The sequence below is a fragment of the Macrobrachium nipponense genome, chromosome 1, assembly GCF_015104395.2.
Source record: "Macrobrachium nipponense isolate FS-2020 chromosome 1, ASM1510439v2, whole genome shotgun sequence".
Classification (NCBI taxonomy): domain Eukaryota; kingdom Metazoa; phylum Arthropoda; class Malacostraca; order Decapoda; family Palaemonidae; genus Macrobrachium; species Macrobrachium nipponense.
In genome coordinates, this window is record NC_087200.1 from 367,675 (window position 1) to 387,428 (window position 19,754).

At 42.0% G+C, this 19,754-nt stretch overlaps 1 protein-coding gene across 3 annotated transcripts in view; it reads right to left on the bottom strand.

The window, feature by feature from the left end:
* The window catches only part of LOC135219089 (protein O-mannosyl-transferase TMTC4-like), a 218,899-nt gene that overhangs the window by 14,911 nt on the left and 184,234 nt on the right, over nt 1–19,754 (bottom strand). For 2 of the 3 annotated variants that reach the window (XM_064255522.1, XM_064255521.1), the window contains exons 13-14: nt 14,790–14,951; nt 7,491–7,684 (exon numbers count right to left, since the gene is read on the bottom strand). In XM_064255522.1, the coding sequence (XP_064111592.1) occupies nt 7,491–7,684; nt 14,790–14,951 (356 nt within the window). Of the gene's footprint in view, nt 1–5,407; nt 5,498–7,490; nt 7,685–14,789; nt 14,952–19,754 lie in introns of all 3 variants that reach the window. The other variant, XM_064255523.1, reaches the window with a different exon arrangement.

The following is a 19,754-nucleotide window of genomic DNA, read 5'->3' on the forward strand; positions in this document are numbered from 1 at the left end:
TGCCTGATACCCTTATTCAGGCAGAGTTTGATGCCCGTACAAGATTTGGGAGGTCCCTTAACTCCCTGATCATTACGGAAATGGCTGCCCTGTCTTACGCCACAGAACCTTTATTCAAGATTCTGGCTAAATCACAGCTTCAGACAGTCCAAGCTGATGCTTTTGACTTCTTCCTAGCTAGAAGGAACTGCCGAAAGCATGTCTTGCAGGAGGCAACTATCAGGCATGAGCCTAATAGACTCTTAGCTTCCAGCTGTGTGGGTGCGGACCTTTTCTTTTCCCAGAGGCCTCTGTGAATGAGGTGCACCACGAGGCTGCTAGGCTTAACCAGAGCCTTAGAGCCAGATGGGGCATCTCTTCCAAGAGGAAACAAGAGACCGCCCCTGCTGCTGGTAAGAAGCTAAAGAAGACAGGAAGAAGGTTCCAGCCTTACCAAAAGCAACAGCAGCAACAGCAATTTGTTCAGGCCGTCCCAGTTACACAACAGGGACAGCCGTCAACTTCGAAGCAGACGCAACCCATTCTCCTGTTGTCTCCTCAAAGCCAGCCTTCCACCTCTTACGCAGTCTCGCCGGCCTTCAATTCAATGTACGAAAGCCAGGCCTACCCAACCTTTAATAGGTTCTCTAGGGGTAGCAGGGCGAGGGGCCACTTTCGCCAAACGTGGCACAGGAAGAGCTGCAAGAGGTAAGCACTTCAGAGGAGGGCGCGGAGGTCAACCCGCCCAACAACAGTGAGGCTCCCCAGGTAGGAGGGAGGCTGTTCCTCTTCCGTCACAGGTGGGGGTTCAGCAAATGGGCACAGAGCATCGTGTCCAAAGGATTGGGTTGGAGTTGGATCAAAGATCCTCCTCCAATCAAATCATTCTATCAGGAACCATCAAAGGAATTGACAGATTATGCGGAGGAACTCCTTCAGAAAGGAGCTATTGCGAGAGTCAAGCATCTAAAATTTCAAGGTCGCTTGTTCAGCGTGCCAAAGAAAGGCTCAACAAAAAGAAGGGTAATCTTAGACTTGTCAAAGCTAAACTCTTTCATTCGTTGCGACAAGTTCAAAATGCTCACCATCTCGCAGGTACGGACCTTACTTCCCCGTGGGGCCGTCACAACCTCCATCGATCTTACAGACGCATACTATCATACCCCTATAGCCAGACACTTCCGTCCATTCCTAGGCTTCAAACTAGGAAATCAGACATTCTCATTCAGTGATGCCCTTCGGTCTGAATGTAGCCCCCAGGGTATTCACGAAAGTAGCAGAAGTGGTAGTTCAACAGTTGAGAACTCAAGGGATAATGGTAGCAGCATACCTCGACGATTGGTTGATCTGGGCACCAACGGTCGAGGAATGTCTCAAAGCCACGAAGAAGGTAGTTCAATTTCTGGAACATCTGGGGTTCCAGATAAACAAAACAAAATCCAGACTCACTCCGGAGTCTCGTTTTCAGTGGCTAGGAATCCAATGGGATTTGTCTTCCCACAATCTGTCAATTCCGGTGGTCAAAAGAAAAGAAATAGCCAAGTCTGTGAAACAATTTCTCAAATGCAAACAAACATCAAGGAGAAACCAGGAAAGAATCCTAGGTTCCCTTCAGTTTGCCTCAGTGACAGACATCCTCCTGAAAGCAAGGCTGAAAGATATAAATCGAGTTTGGCGATCGAGAGCAAACGTCAAATCTCGAGACAAGTTGTCAGTAATTCCACAGATCCTTCGCAATCAGCTCCGTCCATGGACAAAAGTGAAGAATCTGGCCAAACTAGTACCCCTTCAATATCCCCTTCCAGTGTTAACCATTCACACGGATGCCTCCCTGTCCGGATGGGGGGGATATTCTCAATTCAAACAAGTTCAGGGGACTTGGTCAGTTCAGTTCCGCCAGCTTCACATAAACGTCCTGGAAGCAATGGCAGTATTTCTTACCCTGAAGAGACTCCTTCCCCCGAAGAAGTCTCATCTAAGACTAGTTTTGGACAGTGCAGTGGTAGTACATTGGATCACCAGAGGAGGGTCCAAATCCAAACACGTGAATCATGTCATGATAGCCATCTTTGCGCTAGCAGACAAACACAGATGGCATCTGTCCGCCACTCACCTGGCGGGGGTAAGAAATGTGATAGCAGACGCTTTGTCCCGGTCAGTCCCTCTGGAATCAGAATGGTCCCTAGACGGGAGGTCATTCCAGTGGATATGCCGGAGAGTCCCAGGTCTCCAAGTAGATCTCTTCGCCTCACAAGCGAACCACAAGCTCCCTTGCTATGTGGCCCCCAACCTGGACCCTCTGGCTTATGCCACGGACGCCCTGTCGTTAGATTGGAATCAACGGAGGAAAATCTATGTTTTTCCTCCAGTGAATCTTCTTTTGAAAGTCTTGAGCAAGCTGAGGACTTTCAAGGGACTAGTAGCTCTGATTGCTCCAGACTGGCCAAAAAGCAAACTGGTATCCTCTGCTTCTGGAATTGGGTCTCCGACCTCAACGGATTCCCAATCCCAAGCTGTCGCAATCAGTACAAATGAGGACTGTGTTCGCTTCCTCAGGAATTCTTCAGACCCTAACTTTATGGACTTCATGAAGTTTGCGGCTAAAAAAGATGCTAACATTGATCCACAAAACATCCTCTTTCTAGAATCAGATAAAAGAGAGTCAACTATTAGACAATATGACTCAGCTGTTAAAAAATTAGCATCCTTCCTGAAAGATTCAAACACTACAACCATGACAGTTAACTTAGCTATATCCTTTTTCAGGTCCTTGTTTGAAAAAGGATTAGCAGCTAGCACTATTACTACTCATAAATCGGCTTTGAAGAAAATCTTTCAGTTGGGTTTCCAAATAGACCTAACAGAATCTTACTTTACGTCTATTCCCAAAGCCTGTGCTAGACTTAGACCTTCTCAAAGGCTACTGCAGTTTCATGGTTCTTAAATGATGTCCTCAAACTAGCCTCAGATACTGACAACTCGTCTTGCACATTCATAATGCTTCTTAGAAAGACGTTATTTTTGTTAAGCCTGGCTTCAGGAGCCAGAATTTCAGAACTGTCGGCTCTATCCAGAGATGCGGGTCATGTGGAATTTCTCCCCTCAGGAGAAGTTCTACTTTCTCCGGATCGTAGCTTTTTAGCTAAAAATGAGGATCCCCTTGCAAGGTGGGCTCCTTGGAAAGTCATCCCACTTCCGCAAGATCCTTCTCTCTGCCCAGTATCAACTTTAAGAGCCTTTCTATCTCGTACATCCTCTAGATCCTCAGGTTCTCTCATTATGAGAGAAAAAGGTGGCACTTTATCAGTGAAAGGAATCAGACAACAGATCCTTTACTTCATTAAACAAGCCAACCCTGATTCATTTCCAAAGGCACATGACATCAGAGGAGTAGCCACCTCAATTAATTACTTCCAACATATGAACTTTGAGGATCTTAAAAAGTATACTGGATGGAAATCACCGACAGTCTTTAAACGTCATTACCTGAAGTCCTTGGAATCTTTAAAATTTTCTGCAGTAGCAGCGGGAAACATTGTTTCTCCTGATACTGCACAGTAGTTGTAGTATAGATCCAGGTCTCCTTTCTACCTACCTCGTCCAACATGCCTCACCCTATTGCCATGCTACTCGGAATACTCTAGCCATAGCCGCTAGAATCATATTGGTGGATTGTCCCTTATTTATTTGCTAGGGACATCCACGTTATGTACATATAATGTACTTCAGTGTTTCTACCCTTATTTTTATGCTAGGGTAGAACACAATGAGTTTGTATATTTTGTAAATATCTTAATTAAGTGAATCATTCTTTATTGTTTTTTTGCCATTACACTATTAGTATTACTATGTCTAATATAAGTTAATTTTAAGTACTTTATATTGATTGCTTTCTTTATCATACCATTGTTTAGGATAAGTTAGCTTTAAGTACTTTGTTTGTATACTGTAATGTCCCTGATTCACTTATATTATATATCTCTTTTTTACTATTGGGTTTCATTTGTCCTTATTCCCATCTTGTCTGTTTCTCTGGTACTATTTCATAGGCCGACACGAGCTGAGCCCAGAAAAGGGATTTTGACGTAGGAAAAATCTATTTCTGGGTGATTGGCTCGTGTCGCCCTATGAAACCCACCCTGTTTTCTTTTACCCACCCTGCAGGACAAGATGTTCATAGATTAAGGATGACCGCTAGGGGCGCTGCTGTCCGTGGCGTCGGTAGTAGTAGTAGTAGCGGCCGCATCACCCTTTAGTATCAGCTCTCTCTGGTGGGGATTTTATGTTGGAAGGTCTAAATGGTGAATGACTCGTGGTAGTGATCCCACTCGCCTATATTCCCATACCGACACTTCTTTTATAGAGTGAGCGAGTCAGTTTTACTGACATTTTCTTAATTTTGTTTTTCTCTGGTAATTTTAGATTAATTTTACCTAGAAATAATGATCTTAAGGATATTTCATAGGGCGACACGAGCCAATCACCCAGAAATAGATTTTTCCTACGTCAAAATCCCTTTTCTCATCGAGTTAAAAATACAGGAATTTTAGAATATGATATTTATGATTTATTTTAATGAAAATGTAAAAAAATAATAATGGCTTTTTCAACAGTACAGAAAAATTATTTCTAATAAAATATAGTGTATTTTTTTATTTTTATTGGTGAAACAAGGCTCTATTTGACCATAGATTTCAGTCTGTTTTAATTTATGTTAAAAATGAGGAATATATAATGCTTATAACTTATGCATGATGGGAAAATCTTACATGCGTCCCAAGTAAGCTACAGATCAGATCACACCTTATTGCTTGAACTACATATCAAATTAAGCAGTGAAATGTTAAAATAGGCTGTTATAAGCATTTTAGTTAAAGAGGTAAAATGTATTTGGCAGTTATAAGCATTTTTAGAGAGGATTTTTGCATTTCCATGGTAGATTCTGGAACCTATTCCCACATAAAAATTGGGGGAGTACTGTAATGGAGAGGTAGGGTTTATAAAAAAAAAAAAATTTTAAGGTAAGAATGGATCACAAAACTGGTACATATAAATGATACAAATAACTCTTATGAACCTCTCATATTAACAACAAAGAATTTGTTGAAGCACCTACAAGGTAACCAAAACAAAATATAAATAATAAGGCAAAAGAAATTAGGAGTGCCAATGAGTTAGACATGAATTACCCTTAGCAGTCCAGCTTCACTCACTAGCCATTATTAAAAAGACAATTTGAATTATGGAACTGATTGAACCATTCTGTCATGACTATAATAAAATGAGCCAATTGGACGTATTAAATGTCGATGAAAATTGTCTGTTGGGTGCCAAATTGACATATGAAACGTCGACGCAAAAAAGTTTTTTTTAAATTACCGGAAAAATAGTTATAGGCCTACTTGGCGAAAACTTTTGAATCACGCACCTTGAGGGATGCTCGGAGTTCACGGATCAAGCTGTTGTTTTGTTTACAATCGTTACCCAGGCGCGCAAGCGCGAATTTCTTCTTCTTGCACTAAAAAGCATCAGCAACACATCTCAGAAATTATTTCGTCATTTTGACACAATTTTTGCACCATTTTATATTAGCCGTTACATAGAGTTTTATATATGAAAATGTGCGCAATTTCATGTAGAATACAACAAAAAAAACACATGGTTGTAGCTTTTATCAGTTTTGAAATATTTTCATATAAATAACGATAAGTGCCTAAATTTCAACCTTCGGTCAACTTTAACTCTACAGAAATGGTAAAAAAAAACACAATTGTAAGCTAAAACTCTTATATTCTAGTAATATTCAATCATTTGCCTTCATTTTACAACAAATTGGAAGTCTCTACCATAATATTTTGATTTATGGTGAATTTATGAAAAAAACTTTTTCCTAACGTCCACACGGTAACTCTTCCAAAAAAATCATAAATTTTGTCATCCGATTGTCGTAATGTTTGCACCGTTTTCTATTAGCCATTACATAAAGTTTTATATATGGAAATGTGTGCAATTTCATGTAGAATACAACAAAAAAGCAACCCCTGGTTGTAGCTTCTATCAGTTTTGAAATATTTTCATATAAATAAAGATAAGTGCCAAAATCTCAACCGTCGGTCAAATTTGACTTGACCAAAATGGTCAAAAACCGCAATTTTAAATCTAAAACTCTTACATTCTAGTAATACTCAATCATTTACCTTTATTTTGCAACAAATTGGAAGTCTCTAGCACAATATTTCAATTTATGGTGAATTTATGAAAAAAAAAACATTTTCCTTATGTCCGCATGCAGAAACTTCCGAAAAATTCAGAAATTTTTTCATCCGATTGTCGTAATGTTTGCACCATTTTATATTAGCCATTACACAAAGTTTTATATATGAAAATGTACGGAATTTTATGTAGAATACAACAAAAAACAACCCATGGTTGTAGCTTTTATCAGTTTTGAAATAATTTCATATAAATAACGATAAATAGAAATGGCAAAAAACTGCAATTGTAAGCTACAACACTTACAGTCTAGTAATATTCAATCAATTACCTTCATTTTGCAACAAACGGGAAGTCTCTAGCACAATATTTCGATTTATGGTGAATTTTTTAAAACTACTTTTTTTTACGTCCGCGCGTTACGATTTCATGCATGATATTGTGATAATATTTTCTCTGTGTTGCTTTGATCGCTTTACAATTTGTTATATACCAAAATCATCGCAATTTAGTGTGCAATACAACGAAAAAATAATTAACTCATTAGCTTTAACCGTTTTGCTCACAGCACGATTTGTATATAATTATATAGGAAAATTTTTTTTCGCACTGTCATATATCCCAATATTTATATATGATAATGATATTTTTTTAATTTCTGATGGTTGCATACTAAACTTCAGGCAATGACAAAAAAAGGAGCCAAAAATGAACTCTTAATCTAGAAAATTAAGCATGCTGTGATTTTTTTAAAAAACCTTTTTCTGCTTCGGCGCTCACACGCGAATGCTGCCGGCATACGGGAGACACTTTCGGAATTACCAGCTTGGCGTTTAAGGGTTAAGCATTACAGGCAGTCCCTGGTTATCAGCGGTCTATGTTATCGGTGATCCAGTTTTATAGTTTGTCTAGCCCCGATATGCTCTGATTTCAAGTTATTGGCGCTGACAATAGAGTATTGGTGCCGATACAAACCTAACAGAAGTGCCATTAACTGGTATCGGTGTCGGTAAGTGCCAAAAACTGCCGATTTTTGGTTATCGGTGATTTTCACTTATCATCAAGCTGTCAGAATGGAACCCTCCTCAATAACCGGGGACTGCCTGTATTTCCTTATTCTAGTAAGCAAATTTATCACTTGAAAATAACCTGTAACATAATACCTAAATATATCATGTGCTACTATACATACTCACTACATAATAACATGGATCTCCTAAATGAATGCTACTATACATACTCACTACATAATAACATGGATCTCCTAAATGAATGAAGTAAATAAATTTTTTACTCACTTTAGGGCCTTATGCGCTACTTCTATAGCTGGTTGATATAACCCTTGTGAATCTAGCAGAATCAGCATATTCGTCCAAGCAACTGCTAATGATGGTTTAAGAGTGGTTGCATTTGTCCAAGTCATAAGTGCAGCAGTGTGATCTCCTTTTTCCAAGTACAGATTACCTAAATTATACAAGCAATCAGGATATACCTGGAAAGGTAAAAAAGTTACCAGTAAGAAAAGGGGTCTCTTTATAAATAACTCATAAATGTAAATACATAAAATCTCTACATCTGGAAAAGGTACAACCTTTTGTCTGCAGTATTGTTTATTGTACAGGTTTTCACGGGAATTCCTTACGTATGTGGGAATCTCCATTTGAATGGGATTTGCCAACCCCACTAGACTCATGTTTTCAGCTTATAATTTTTTTTGCAAGTTTTACTGAAGTTAAAAATCATCTGTTGTCACATTTCTTCCTATTCCCATCTATGGTTTTATTAGCTTTAGAACAGCATACACATTCGAAGAGTGGTTGATTTGCAGGATGGCCATGGAAATCCACTGAGTGTGCATTTTGATTTTACATCAGCTACTAACCAAAACAATATACTACTAAAATTGTATGGCTTGCTGGCAATATACTGTGTGAATGGAGACTTACATTTTGTATCACTGCCTATCCAATATTATATTCTTGGGTGGTCTATAGCAAAAAATAGTTTTTATAAATCTGTACAAAACATTAAGTTTTCATTATAAAACTAATATTGTAATACTTACCTGAACACCTAAATTAGCCCTGGTCACAGACCAGCCTGAACTATATCCCCACAAAATTACCCAATTGGGTAATTTTTTAGCTGCCAACGCTACCAACACTGCAGGTAAACCCAGTCTACTGAGTTACCTGTTCTACCGTTGGCAACGCTGTTGCCAGAATTGGCTGGCAGAGTGCTCTCCCTCCAATTGTATCAATCGGTAAGTATTACAATATTAGTTTTATAATGAAAACTTCATATTGCAATACACCACCTGAACACCTGAATTAGCTCGATTAACAACATTTAAATGGAGGTGGGATCAATCTCATTCAGCCCGATCCCTTCACAGATAATGTGTAGGTAACTCAGTCTCACTCACGATGTATTTTAACTAACCAATATGCTCAGTTCTTTAGATGAGAATGCCAGCAGAGAGAGTACCTTACGTCAGTCTCGTCAGTCAGGCCTCATCTCTGTCTAGATGACCTTCTATGTGGTATTCAATACCCTGCATGTATGGAGGGAAAAGAAGTCCCCCATGTGGCTGTTTAGCCTCTCATGTATGGAGGAGGATCTGCCTGAGTAGGTCCTTCAGGTTCTCTGTTGATCACCGCAGGTGAAAAGCACACACCGGAATCGCCATTGTCGTTCATCCATACTATCTGACTACCTGTCTCGTAATAATGCGAACAGTCACTGGGAAAAAAAAAAAAACTAGCTGAAAGAAGCTATAATAACCTAAAGTAAAAACCTCACCCCTATCCCTTAATGCTAAATGTGAGAACTTACCGTACTACCGTATTAGCAGCCACGAAAGGGCCTAGTGAGTAACCCTTCTTCGAAGAGAATTGAATGTCCTTCAAGTAGAATGACATGAAGACTAACACCGACTTCCAGGTTGCTGCGTCCGAAATCGATGATACCGAGTAATTCCTTGGGAAATCCAAAGAGGTAGCTATTCCCCTAATCGAATGTGCTCTTGGGCGCGATTCGCCGCTGCCAGGATAGGCAGAGGAGTTACCTGTTGCCTGAGAAATAACTTCTCACAAGAAAAAACTAGCCGCATTCTTTGAAATAGCCTTAGAAGGCTTCCTCGGCGAAACAAATAATGTCTGTGGATGCGGTAAGAGTTTTGCTGTGCGTGACAAATATGCCTTTAGTGCACGAACCGGACAGATGTGCATTTCTAAATTGTTGCCTCCCACAAAATCCTAAAGAGAGGAGACTTTAAAAGCTCTCGGCAAGGGATTGGGCTCTGATTCTGACTTGGTGACGAATCCTGGTAAATACAAGAGATAGATATCCTTACCTGAGAACGATACTGTTCTAGATACTGCCTGGATGTCTCCCACTCTCTTTGCTGTAGCAAGCGAGACCAAAAACAACATTTTCTTAGTCAGATCTCTCAGTGATAATTCCTTTAACGGCTCATAACTCGAAGAGCTCAACAGATTGAAGACTTGCGCTAAATCCCATGAAGGGGCCCGAAACATAATCACTGGGCGCTCAATTTTGAAAGACCTTAGGAGATCGTGCAATACCCTGCTGTTCGACAGTTCCAGAAAATGAAAACGGAAAGTACTACTCAGCATAGACCTATAACCTGCTATGTCCAGTAGAACAACTTTTAATGTTTCCTGAGGAACAGGAGGAAGTCCGCTATCTTTGCAATGGTAGGGCAGGAGATGCTGTGCCCTTTCTTCCTACACCAGCTCCTGTACATTGACCACCTAACTTGATACAGCTTCCTAGTAGACTTTCTTAGACACAAGGAAAGCTGGCGAGCCACTTCCTTAGAGAGGCCCGTAATACGTGCCACTCACTGGATGGTCTCCGCGCAGCTAGGTTGAGCATGCAAAGGTTCTGATGATAGTAATGAAAATGGGGTTGTCTGAATAGATCTCTCCTTTTTGGGAAGATCACAGGAGATTCCTCTAATATTTCTAAAAGGTCTGGGAACCAGGGTCTCTGGGGCCAAAAGGGGGCTATAGTGTCATCTGAGTTCTCGTGCTGGTTCTTAGCTTGCCTACGACCTGAAGTTTTAAACCTAAGGGGGGAAAGGCATACACCTGGAGGTTGTCCCCTGAGTGGAGCCTCCCATCTGTCCCCCAAGACATGGGATTCGCTACTGGAGAGAAGTATACTGGTAGCTGAAAATTTAGTCTTGTGGCAAAAGATCTACTGATGCCGGCCATCTCTTTAGCAAGAGCTGGACTTCCTCTTGCACTAAAGTCCACTCGCCCCCGAGTACCTCCCGTGACCGACTCAATGCATCTGCCAATACGTTGAGTTTCCCCGCGATGAACTGAAGAAGGAGAGAAACCCTGTGAGACTCACACCACTGAAGTATTCTCTGTGCCACAAGATTTAGTTTTGACGACCTTGTTCCCCCGTTTCCTTAGGTATGCCAATGCTATCACGTTGTCCGAGAAGAGCGCTACCACCTTCCCCTCGACTAACTCTGACAACCGTACTAGCGCCTCTTCTACACCTCTCAACTCGTGGCCATTGATTGATTCCTCCCAATCTAGATCCCTCCAAAAGCCCTTGGCCTGAGTTTCCTCTAAGGTTGCACCCCAACCTTGATCTGAGGCATGTATGTACAGATGAATGTCCGGAATTGGGAGGGCAAGACTTAAGCCGCCATTCAGATGAGATTCTTCTGACCACCACTGAAGATCCTCTAGGCAGAAATTATCCCAAACTATCACCGCGCTCTCTTCCCAAAAGTCCCAGAGATTCCTGAGACGTGCCTGCAGAAAGCGCATCCGGAGACGAGATCCTGGAACAAAAAGGGAGAGAGATGACATTCTCCCCAATAAACTTCTCCATTTGCTCACTAGTTGAGCACTGTCTGATCTGAAACTCTCCAACTGGCTGAGGATAGCCAACACTCGCTCTTGCATCGGGAAAGCCCTCAAACAGCAAGTCTGAATTGTCATGCCTAGAAATGTTATGACTTGAGACAGTGAAAGGGAACTCTTCTCTAAATTGACTCTTATTCCTAAGGTCTGAGCCAATCGTCGAGATATCTCCTCATCCTGAATTCCCGACGGTGCATTATGACTGATACAGGAGACATTACCCTTGTAAACACCTGCAGTGCAGTGGTCAGCACAAAGCAGAGGACTTTGAACTGGAAAGTTCCGGATGGACCCGAGAAACAAAGGAACTTCCAAGATTCCTGATGTACAGGAATCAGGATATAGGCATCCTTGAGGTCCACCGAAATCATCCAGTCATCACTCTGGACTGACCTCAGCACTGACTGGGAGGTTTACCGTAGGTTTTATAGAGTTAGTTCCTCGAACATTGTTTGACTAGGATATATTGGTTCCTCCGACAACCAGTACCAGTACCATAACCCTTAGAAAAAGATACCGCCACACACTGAGGAAGACACCGAAGAAGAGAAAAGGGAAGAGGTCATACCTGGTGCAACTACCGGAACCCCAACCAAAGAATTCGGACAGGAAGAGGATCTGCCCAATGGGCTCGCACTGACAGGCGCACTGAAGAAGAGGGTTCTATTTGCTCGATCCGATGTGCCTCCCCATGCCTAATACTCTCCGGACAAGAGGGAAAATGAAACTCCACAGCTCGCAGACCCGAGAGGACTACAGACAAGCGAACGCTTCACCTAACTCTAGGGCATGAATCTTCCCTAAATCCGACAAATCTTGATTTAATTCCGACATATTGCCTAACTGCACCTTTGCAGAAATATCTGCTTCTGAACGCGGGAAAAAAGAAGATCGGGACACCGCAGGAGGCAAACCAATTGGAGGGGCCTGCCGACAGACTGTCTTAGTAACCAAGGTATGCCCCGAAAGAGGAGAGTGAGAAAGGATTTGAGAAGTAGATTTTGTTGACAAGGGGTGAAGAGAACATTAGGGACAGAAGGAAAAGTATACATAAGAGACGGAGTGGAAGAAGAGGCCATTCTTTAAAGATAAAGAAAATATATAGACTCGCCTCCCCTCTGATAATCCTGATACATATCACCCGAAAACTCGGGGAAATTCCTAATGACATGATCCCGAATGTCAGGGAAACCTAAGTGATAACATTGTCTAACCAGTAATCTATAATTTTAAGATAAAGCTAAATTGTTAGCGTTATATTCTGCCAAATTAAATGTCAACTCATCACAAGGTTTACCACCAGCACCTGAATCTGCACTAAATCCAACTGGAAAAGAAACCTTGGAAGAAGGAGGGATGGAATCTAAACCTCCCCCAACATACACTGCTTCAACCACTGACTTACTGGACAACTTATGGTCCTTGTCCTTCGGAAAACTCAAGGATGGAAACAGAACTTCCGCAGGATCTGAGGGCGATCCTGCAAAGGCAACTAAATCTGAACCCAAAAGCCACTGCTCTTGCAATGCTAAGATCCCTGACAGTTTTGTTTTTGCCTAATACTAAATCACCCTTTTTACTTACATTTTTTGGGGAAAAGGGGGATTCTGCTACTGACACTGCCTGCTCCACGCCAGGGGGGATGGCAGATCCTGCCCTCTGGGCTTGTGGTTCCCAACAACCCCTGGCACCTGTTAGGGCTGGTTCCTGGAACAGGCAGGGGAGCTGAAAAAGATGGTTAGAGTCAACACTCCTATTGCTATCCCTATCTTGGCTTAATTTTGTCATTAAATCAGCAAAAAGACTAGTCATGCTTGATGACAACCTATCTTCTAATTTCTTGAACAACACTGACTCTAAATTCTCCTCCTCTACTTTGCTAGGTTCTGCTACCCTACATTTGTTTTCTGAAGCTAGAGCCTTTCTATGTTTTAAATAGCTCTCCATCTGGTCCAATGACCAGTCCTTACACTCCTGACGTCTCTGTTTGACCCCACACTGTACCTCCCTACAACTTATGCAATGTGAATGTCTGTCATGCATTAGGATACTCATCCGCTTCTTGCAGGCAATACAAGACAAATGTGCTCCCACATTGCCACTGCAGGGTTGTTCCGGGGGCGTAGCAGATGAAGAAGTCCTTGAAGGTACAGCTGGGGAAGTTTCCTTCTGAGCTGTGTCCATGATTAGCAAAGTCCAGCAACGCCTTTAGTCGAGTCAAAATCCAACAGGGGTCTAAAATCGTATCCAAAACATAATCCAAGATTCATCAACTAAAAATGCAAGCCAAATCTGTGAGGTTCAGGCTAACAGACCAAATTTTCGCTTGAGCTAAGATGTGTCCTAACACTCGAGTGAACAAGAAGGGAGAGCACTCTGCCAGCCGGTTCTGGCAACAGTGCTGCCAACGGTAGTACAGGTAACTCAGCAGACAGAGTTTACCTGCAGCATTGGTAGTGCTGGCAGTTAAAAAATTATGGGTAATTCTATGGGGATATAGTTCGGGCTGGTCAATGACCAGGGCTAATTCAGGTGTTCAGGTGGTGTGTTGCAATTTCATAAATCAATGCAAATCTATCAGTTTGCAATCAAGTGGATCTTGTTAACCTGACATCAAATCTAGGAAACCTCATAATTTCTTTAAAACAATTTCTTACATTATTTGATGGAAAATGGAGGTCCCCAAGTTTTCTTATCAAAGATGTTATACTGGCAATCCTTTAGCAAGAATTCTTTGGGATACATAATGCCTACTGTCGCATACACCTCTTTAAATGATCAACTGATATGCTCCAAGAGTCAATCAGTATCTACTTCATTTTATTCTTCATCAAAAGTATACCTACTTTTGTATTGTCACCACTGGCTTCTTCATCAGACATGGATGAGCTTTCAGCATGTGAAATATACGTATTCTTCTTCCTCATCGTCAGATATAAGATCATCCTCAGAATTGGAGGATGATACTGTAGTTAACGTTAAAATTTCTATCCTCAGAATTGGAGGATGATACTGTAGTTAATGTTAGATATGTCCAAAAGGAAGCGATTTGAGGGCACATTCACTGTATTTAAGCCCAGCAGCGACTGGATGACAGTATTGCCCAGTCATAATAACCAACACCATTCCCGATATTAAGCAGCTGTTAAAATGACCATTCGGTCATTGAAGGTATTAAAGGCCATATCATGTGGAGCAAAAAGCAAAATTCTGTTTCCTTTTAGTTCAATATACATTTTGGTGAATTAGAAAACATCAAGGACAATCATGTTTAAAAGAAAATCTATGGAAAATAAATACATTTGAAAGTGAAATTGTGGTCAAAAAGACGACTCGTTCATTCTAGTTAATAAAAGTTATGAAATACCTATTGTTCTTTTCCAGCCATTCATGCTTCATCATACATACAACACATGTAATACAAGGAGAAACCTAGTAACTGTTTGTCAAGAGATCAAAAGAAAATTCACATTTTCTACAAAAACTGAGGTTCCATTGTAGTTTCTAGTTTTACTGACATTAACAAAAATAAACTCTAGCAGCTCACAAACTTTCCTTAGTTGTAAGTTCTTTACTTGGCTAACACATAATATATTCATAATAAATAAAAAATAAAATCTTGAAACACTGTGGTAAGAAAACTGATTATCAAGCTTTCTTCTGTAATAGATTTTAAAGTTGACTTACTGATCTGTGGGTGAGAGCTGTAAGGTAGCTATTCTCAGCAGATGGATGGTCTCCTAGGGAAGCCTGTACAATACCTAAATTCATCCAGGCTGCAGCAAAGTCAGGGCGTAGAGTGGTAGCTTGCTGAAGCAGGTGGAGAGCCTCATCTAGATGACCTTGATCCTGTGATGAAAAAAATTAATATCAGAACTTTAAAAAAATCAAATGTTTGTCATTTCACCAATCATTATGCTATTGGCCTATCCTGTGTGTATTTTTAAAATTACATATCTTCAATTGTCTCCCAGTATATACTACAAGGGTAATACATTCCAACACTGGGACTATGAATGATCCTGAAACCTTTATGTAAAAAAGTGCAATAGTATACCTCAGACTTCGAACTTAATCCATTCCAGAGAGCTGTTCGAAATATTTGTTCAAAATATGAAACAAGTATCCCATAAAAAATAAAGGGAATCAGCATAATTCGTTCCAGCCAACCCAAAAAGTCCCCCTTTTCACATTTTTTCTATTAATAATGTGTTCCAAAGTTAAAATAAGGGTGTAAAGTAATAAAACAGTACGTTATATGAAGTAAAATTTTAAATTTTTTTGTCTGTGTACGATTTAGAACTGTTTGGTGAAAATGGTGCCTGGCTGACTGGGGGATGGAGGGAGGAGAGACAGGAACCTTTTGAGAAAACTGAAATGGTGGCAGTAGGCAAAGGGTGATAAAAAATAAATTTTATTCATACTCTACAAGGATAATCAAAGGAATTGATAGTGTGTGTGTCCAAATGTGTCTGTGTGAGAGAGAGAGTAATCAGCGCGTATAATTGCTGACGTGTTTAGACTTGGATCTTAACACTTAAATGCCGACTGGACATATTTTACGTCGAGATAAATTGTCTGTCGGGTGCCGACTGGACGTATTTTACGTCGACATACGAAAGTTTTTTTTAAAATTCGCGGAAAAATACTTATAGGCCTACCAGCCTAAAACTTTTGAATCACGCGCCTTGGGGAATGCTGGGAGTTCACGGATCAAGGCCTTGTTTTGTTTTGAAGCGTGACCCAGGTGCGCATGCGCGATACCCCTTCTTCTCGCTCCAGCCAGCATCAGTAGCGCACCATCCGAGAGCGATCTTTCGTGAAAAGCGTGTTTTTCTGGACTTGTGCGAGACTTTGAGCATTTGTATTGCTACAGGACATTCCTAGATATGTCTCAACGACGTGTGAACCATGAAAGGCGCGTTTTACCCGTCGGAAGGGATCGTGTAAGGCGAGTTTTGGACCCGGATGCTGGCGAGGGGCCAAGCACCCAGCATGACCCCGTGCCTCAAGGCCGTTCTGTGCAGCCACGTGTGGCTGAAAGTGTTTCGGGAACACATCGTATGCCTTTGGTTACCCCTAGGAAGCATGTGGGCATCCTTAGGGGCATTCGTAGGCATTTGGGAGGCCTCCAACCAAGGGACATAGACGAATATCTTTCGGAGCTTGATCGGGAACATGTCGCAAGTCCTCATTTTGATGGCGGATGGTCATCGAGTGATGAGGACATCAGTCCCGATGAAAGTGAGGATGAATATTTGCCCATAATGTCCGTTCGGGGCTGACATCCCGAAAGTGAGCTCGAATTCAGTGGGTTCAGTGCATACGAGGGGGAATCTGAGGAGGAGGGGGAGGGTGGGGATACGGGCTCAAGTTTTATCGCAGAGGACGATACAGAAAGTGAGGGCCTAAGTGAGGGTGATGGGCCAACGGGGGGGGGGGGGGGGGGGGGGGGGGGGGTGGGGGGGGGGGGGGGGGGGGGGGGGGGGGTAGTGTGCATCGTGCCGCCCGCAGCGGGGCACGGGCACGTAGAAGGTCGGCTCGTCGCGCCAGCCAAGGTGAAGGTCGGTCGTCGGAGAGTGACGAGGGGTGGACGGAGGACCCCACCCCTCCTAACATGCACCCCTTCACGGCAACCCCTGGGATGACCGTACCAGTACCCTGACTGTTTTGGGGTTCATCCAGCTTTTCCTGACGCGGAATTGCTGGAATACCTGGTACACGAGACGGTGGCTACTACGCTCGGTACTGGTTATGAGCCTGAACGACGACCTTGGTCGTAGTTACTGGCGGGGTTTGCAAACCCTCATTGGACATGGCACATTTTTTGGGGCTCCACATTTATTTTGGTATGACACCTGCTGTCGACGTCATGCAATATTGGAGGAGAAATTATTTTTATGTATGCGAATGTGCCGGGCCTTATGTCCCGTGATAATTGTCCTGCGATGGACAGGTACTTCAACGCCTTCAACGAAGGGCCATACCCCGGAATAACAGTGATCGCCTCATTTTTAGTGCGTACAGTGGTTGGATTATATCCGTGAGCGGTGTAATCTCGTGATTCCTGGAAAGAACCTGTCTTTGGATGAGGGGATGATGCCTTACAAAGGACGTCTTAGTATAAAGTGTATAACCCCAAGAAGCCAAAGAAATATGGTGTGAAATTCTTTCTCATTACCGAGGCCAACACTGGATACGTTGTGGACTTTTCAGTGTATACCGGGGTCTTCTCCACGCTGCGTGACACTGTATTCAACCTTGTGGGACGTTTCCATAACCAGGGATATCACCTGTTTATGGATAATTATTATAACTCGGATCCCTGGCCCAGGAACTGTATGAAGCAGGTGTTCACGTCAGTGGTACCCTTGGTTGGTGCGTGGGGCCCCGAATGTCCTCAAGAGGTTCGCTAGTCATACCCGCAACACCTGGCAAGAGGAGAGACAGAGTGGCGGCGGAAGGGCGCTGTCTTCGTCATCTGTTGGAAGGGTGTCCGACTCGTCCCCATGATTACGAGGAGTCATGAACCCATCCAAGAAGAGATCGTACAGCGGAAGAAGACACGTCGACAGGGCCGAGTTGTGTTTGAGGAGTTTCGTACCGAGCGGCCCTAACTTTGGGTCATTGGGCACTACAACAGGTACATGGCAGGAGTTGATCTCTTTGATCAGCTCATCCAGTACTATCCCTTCGCCAGGAGAACCAGAAGGTGGACACAGAAGCTCCTCAAATACATCCTTCAGTTGGCCCTCCAAAATGCCTACATACTGTACTGTGGGTACCGCGGTGACAATCTTCCGAGGTTGACCCACATACAGTTCCTAGAGGTAGCCGGGAATGCCCTCACAACTTCGATCCCGATGAGTGGCCTTCCATAACTGACCCCTGCCCCGAGCAGCTGCAGATCTGCCCCTAGAGGAAAGGGCAGATAGGAGGGCCAACTTCGCTCGACCTGCCACCGCCCCTGCTGACGACGCCCCTCCCTGCTGCCGGCCGCCCCTGCCGTGCGCTGCTGCATGCCGCCGCCCCTGCTGACGACGCCCCTCGCTGCCGGCCCCGCCATCACCGCTTTCTCACCGGTCGGGTAGTGGACCCTGTGTCGGCTGCAGCCAGGGGAACATATACTGGAGGCCTTACAAGGGCGAAGGCAGAAACGGTGCCGGGTGTGTTGCCATATGAATGGCAGAAGGAGAGACACCCGGTTCTTCTGTCGTCTCTGCAAAGTTGCTCTTTGCAGGATAGGGGGGAGGTGTGACCGAAAGTACCACACTAAGGTCATGTTTTGGAGCGCGCCCCCTAAACCGACAGCGGAAGGCGCAGGGGCCGCCCGGGGGTTTTTCCATCAGCAGTAAGGGGCGCGCGTCTCCTCCTCCACCTGTACCTCGTCATGTCGAGTGGAAAAAAAAATGCAAGACTCTTCAATGGAGGAGGGAGAAAAACAAGAATAGAACGAAGAGTCGGAGGGGATTACGAGTGAGTATTCTGCATTTATTTTATATTAGTTTTATATTTACTTACAATATTTTAATATCTGAATGTGTGCATGATAAAATAATAATAAGTCATGCATTGTATGCAAAAAGAGAAGTGTCACCTGCATTCCTTTTATTTATGTATTGGTACCAGAAATCGAAGAATGTAATATATATAGTACGTATATATATATATATATATATATATATATATATATATATAGATATTTTACGTATAAAAAAAAAAAAGATATATATATATATATATTATATATTATATGTATAATCTATATATATTTTTTTTTTTGGGGGGGGTTGGGGGGGGTAAGCAAATTACTTACAGTCTAGTAATATTAAATCATTTACCTTCACTTTAAAACAAATTGCAAGTCTCTAGAACAATATCTCGATTTATGGTGAATATTTGAAAAAAAATATTTTTATTCCCTCCGCGCGCCGATTCTCGGCCGAAAATATCCGAAACACGTAGGTCACATTCTCCTAATATTTGTGCCTTTTCATATTACGCTTATTTTATAGTTTTATATATGGAAATGTGCGCAAAAACATGCACAATATAACAAAAAATATTGGAAGGTTGTAGCATTTATCATTTTTGAAATATTTGCATATAAAGTACGATAAGTACGAAAAAAACTACGATTGGTCAAATTTGACTCAACCGAAAAAGGTCAAAAAACGCATTTATAACATAAAAAATCTTACAGTCTAGTAAATATTCAATCATTTATCATTCATTTTAAAACAAATTGCAAGTCTCTAGAACAGTATCTCGATTTATGGTGAATTTTTGAAAAATATTTTTTTCCCCTCCGCGCGCCGATTCTCGGCCGAAAATCTCGGAAACGCGTAGGTCACATTCTCCTAATATTTGAGCCTTTTCATATTACGCTTTTTTTAAAGGTTTATATATGGAAATGTGCGCAAAACCATGCACAATATAACAAAAATTTTTGGAAGGTTGTAGCATTTATCATTTTTGAAATATTTGCATATAAAGTACGGTAAGTACGAAAAAAAACTATGATCGGTCAACTTTGACTTCAACCGAAAAGGTCAAAAAAAAAGCTTTATAAACATAAAAATCTTACAGCTTAGTAATATTCAATCATTTATCTTCATTTTAAAACATATTGCAAGTCTCTAGAACAATATC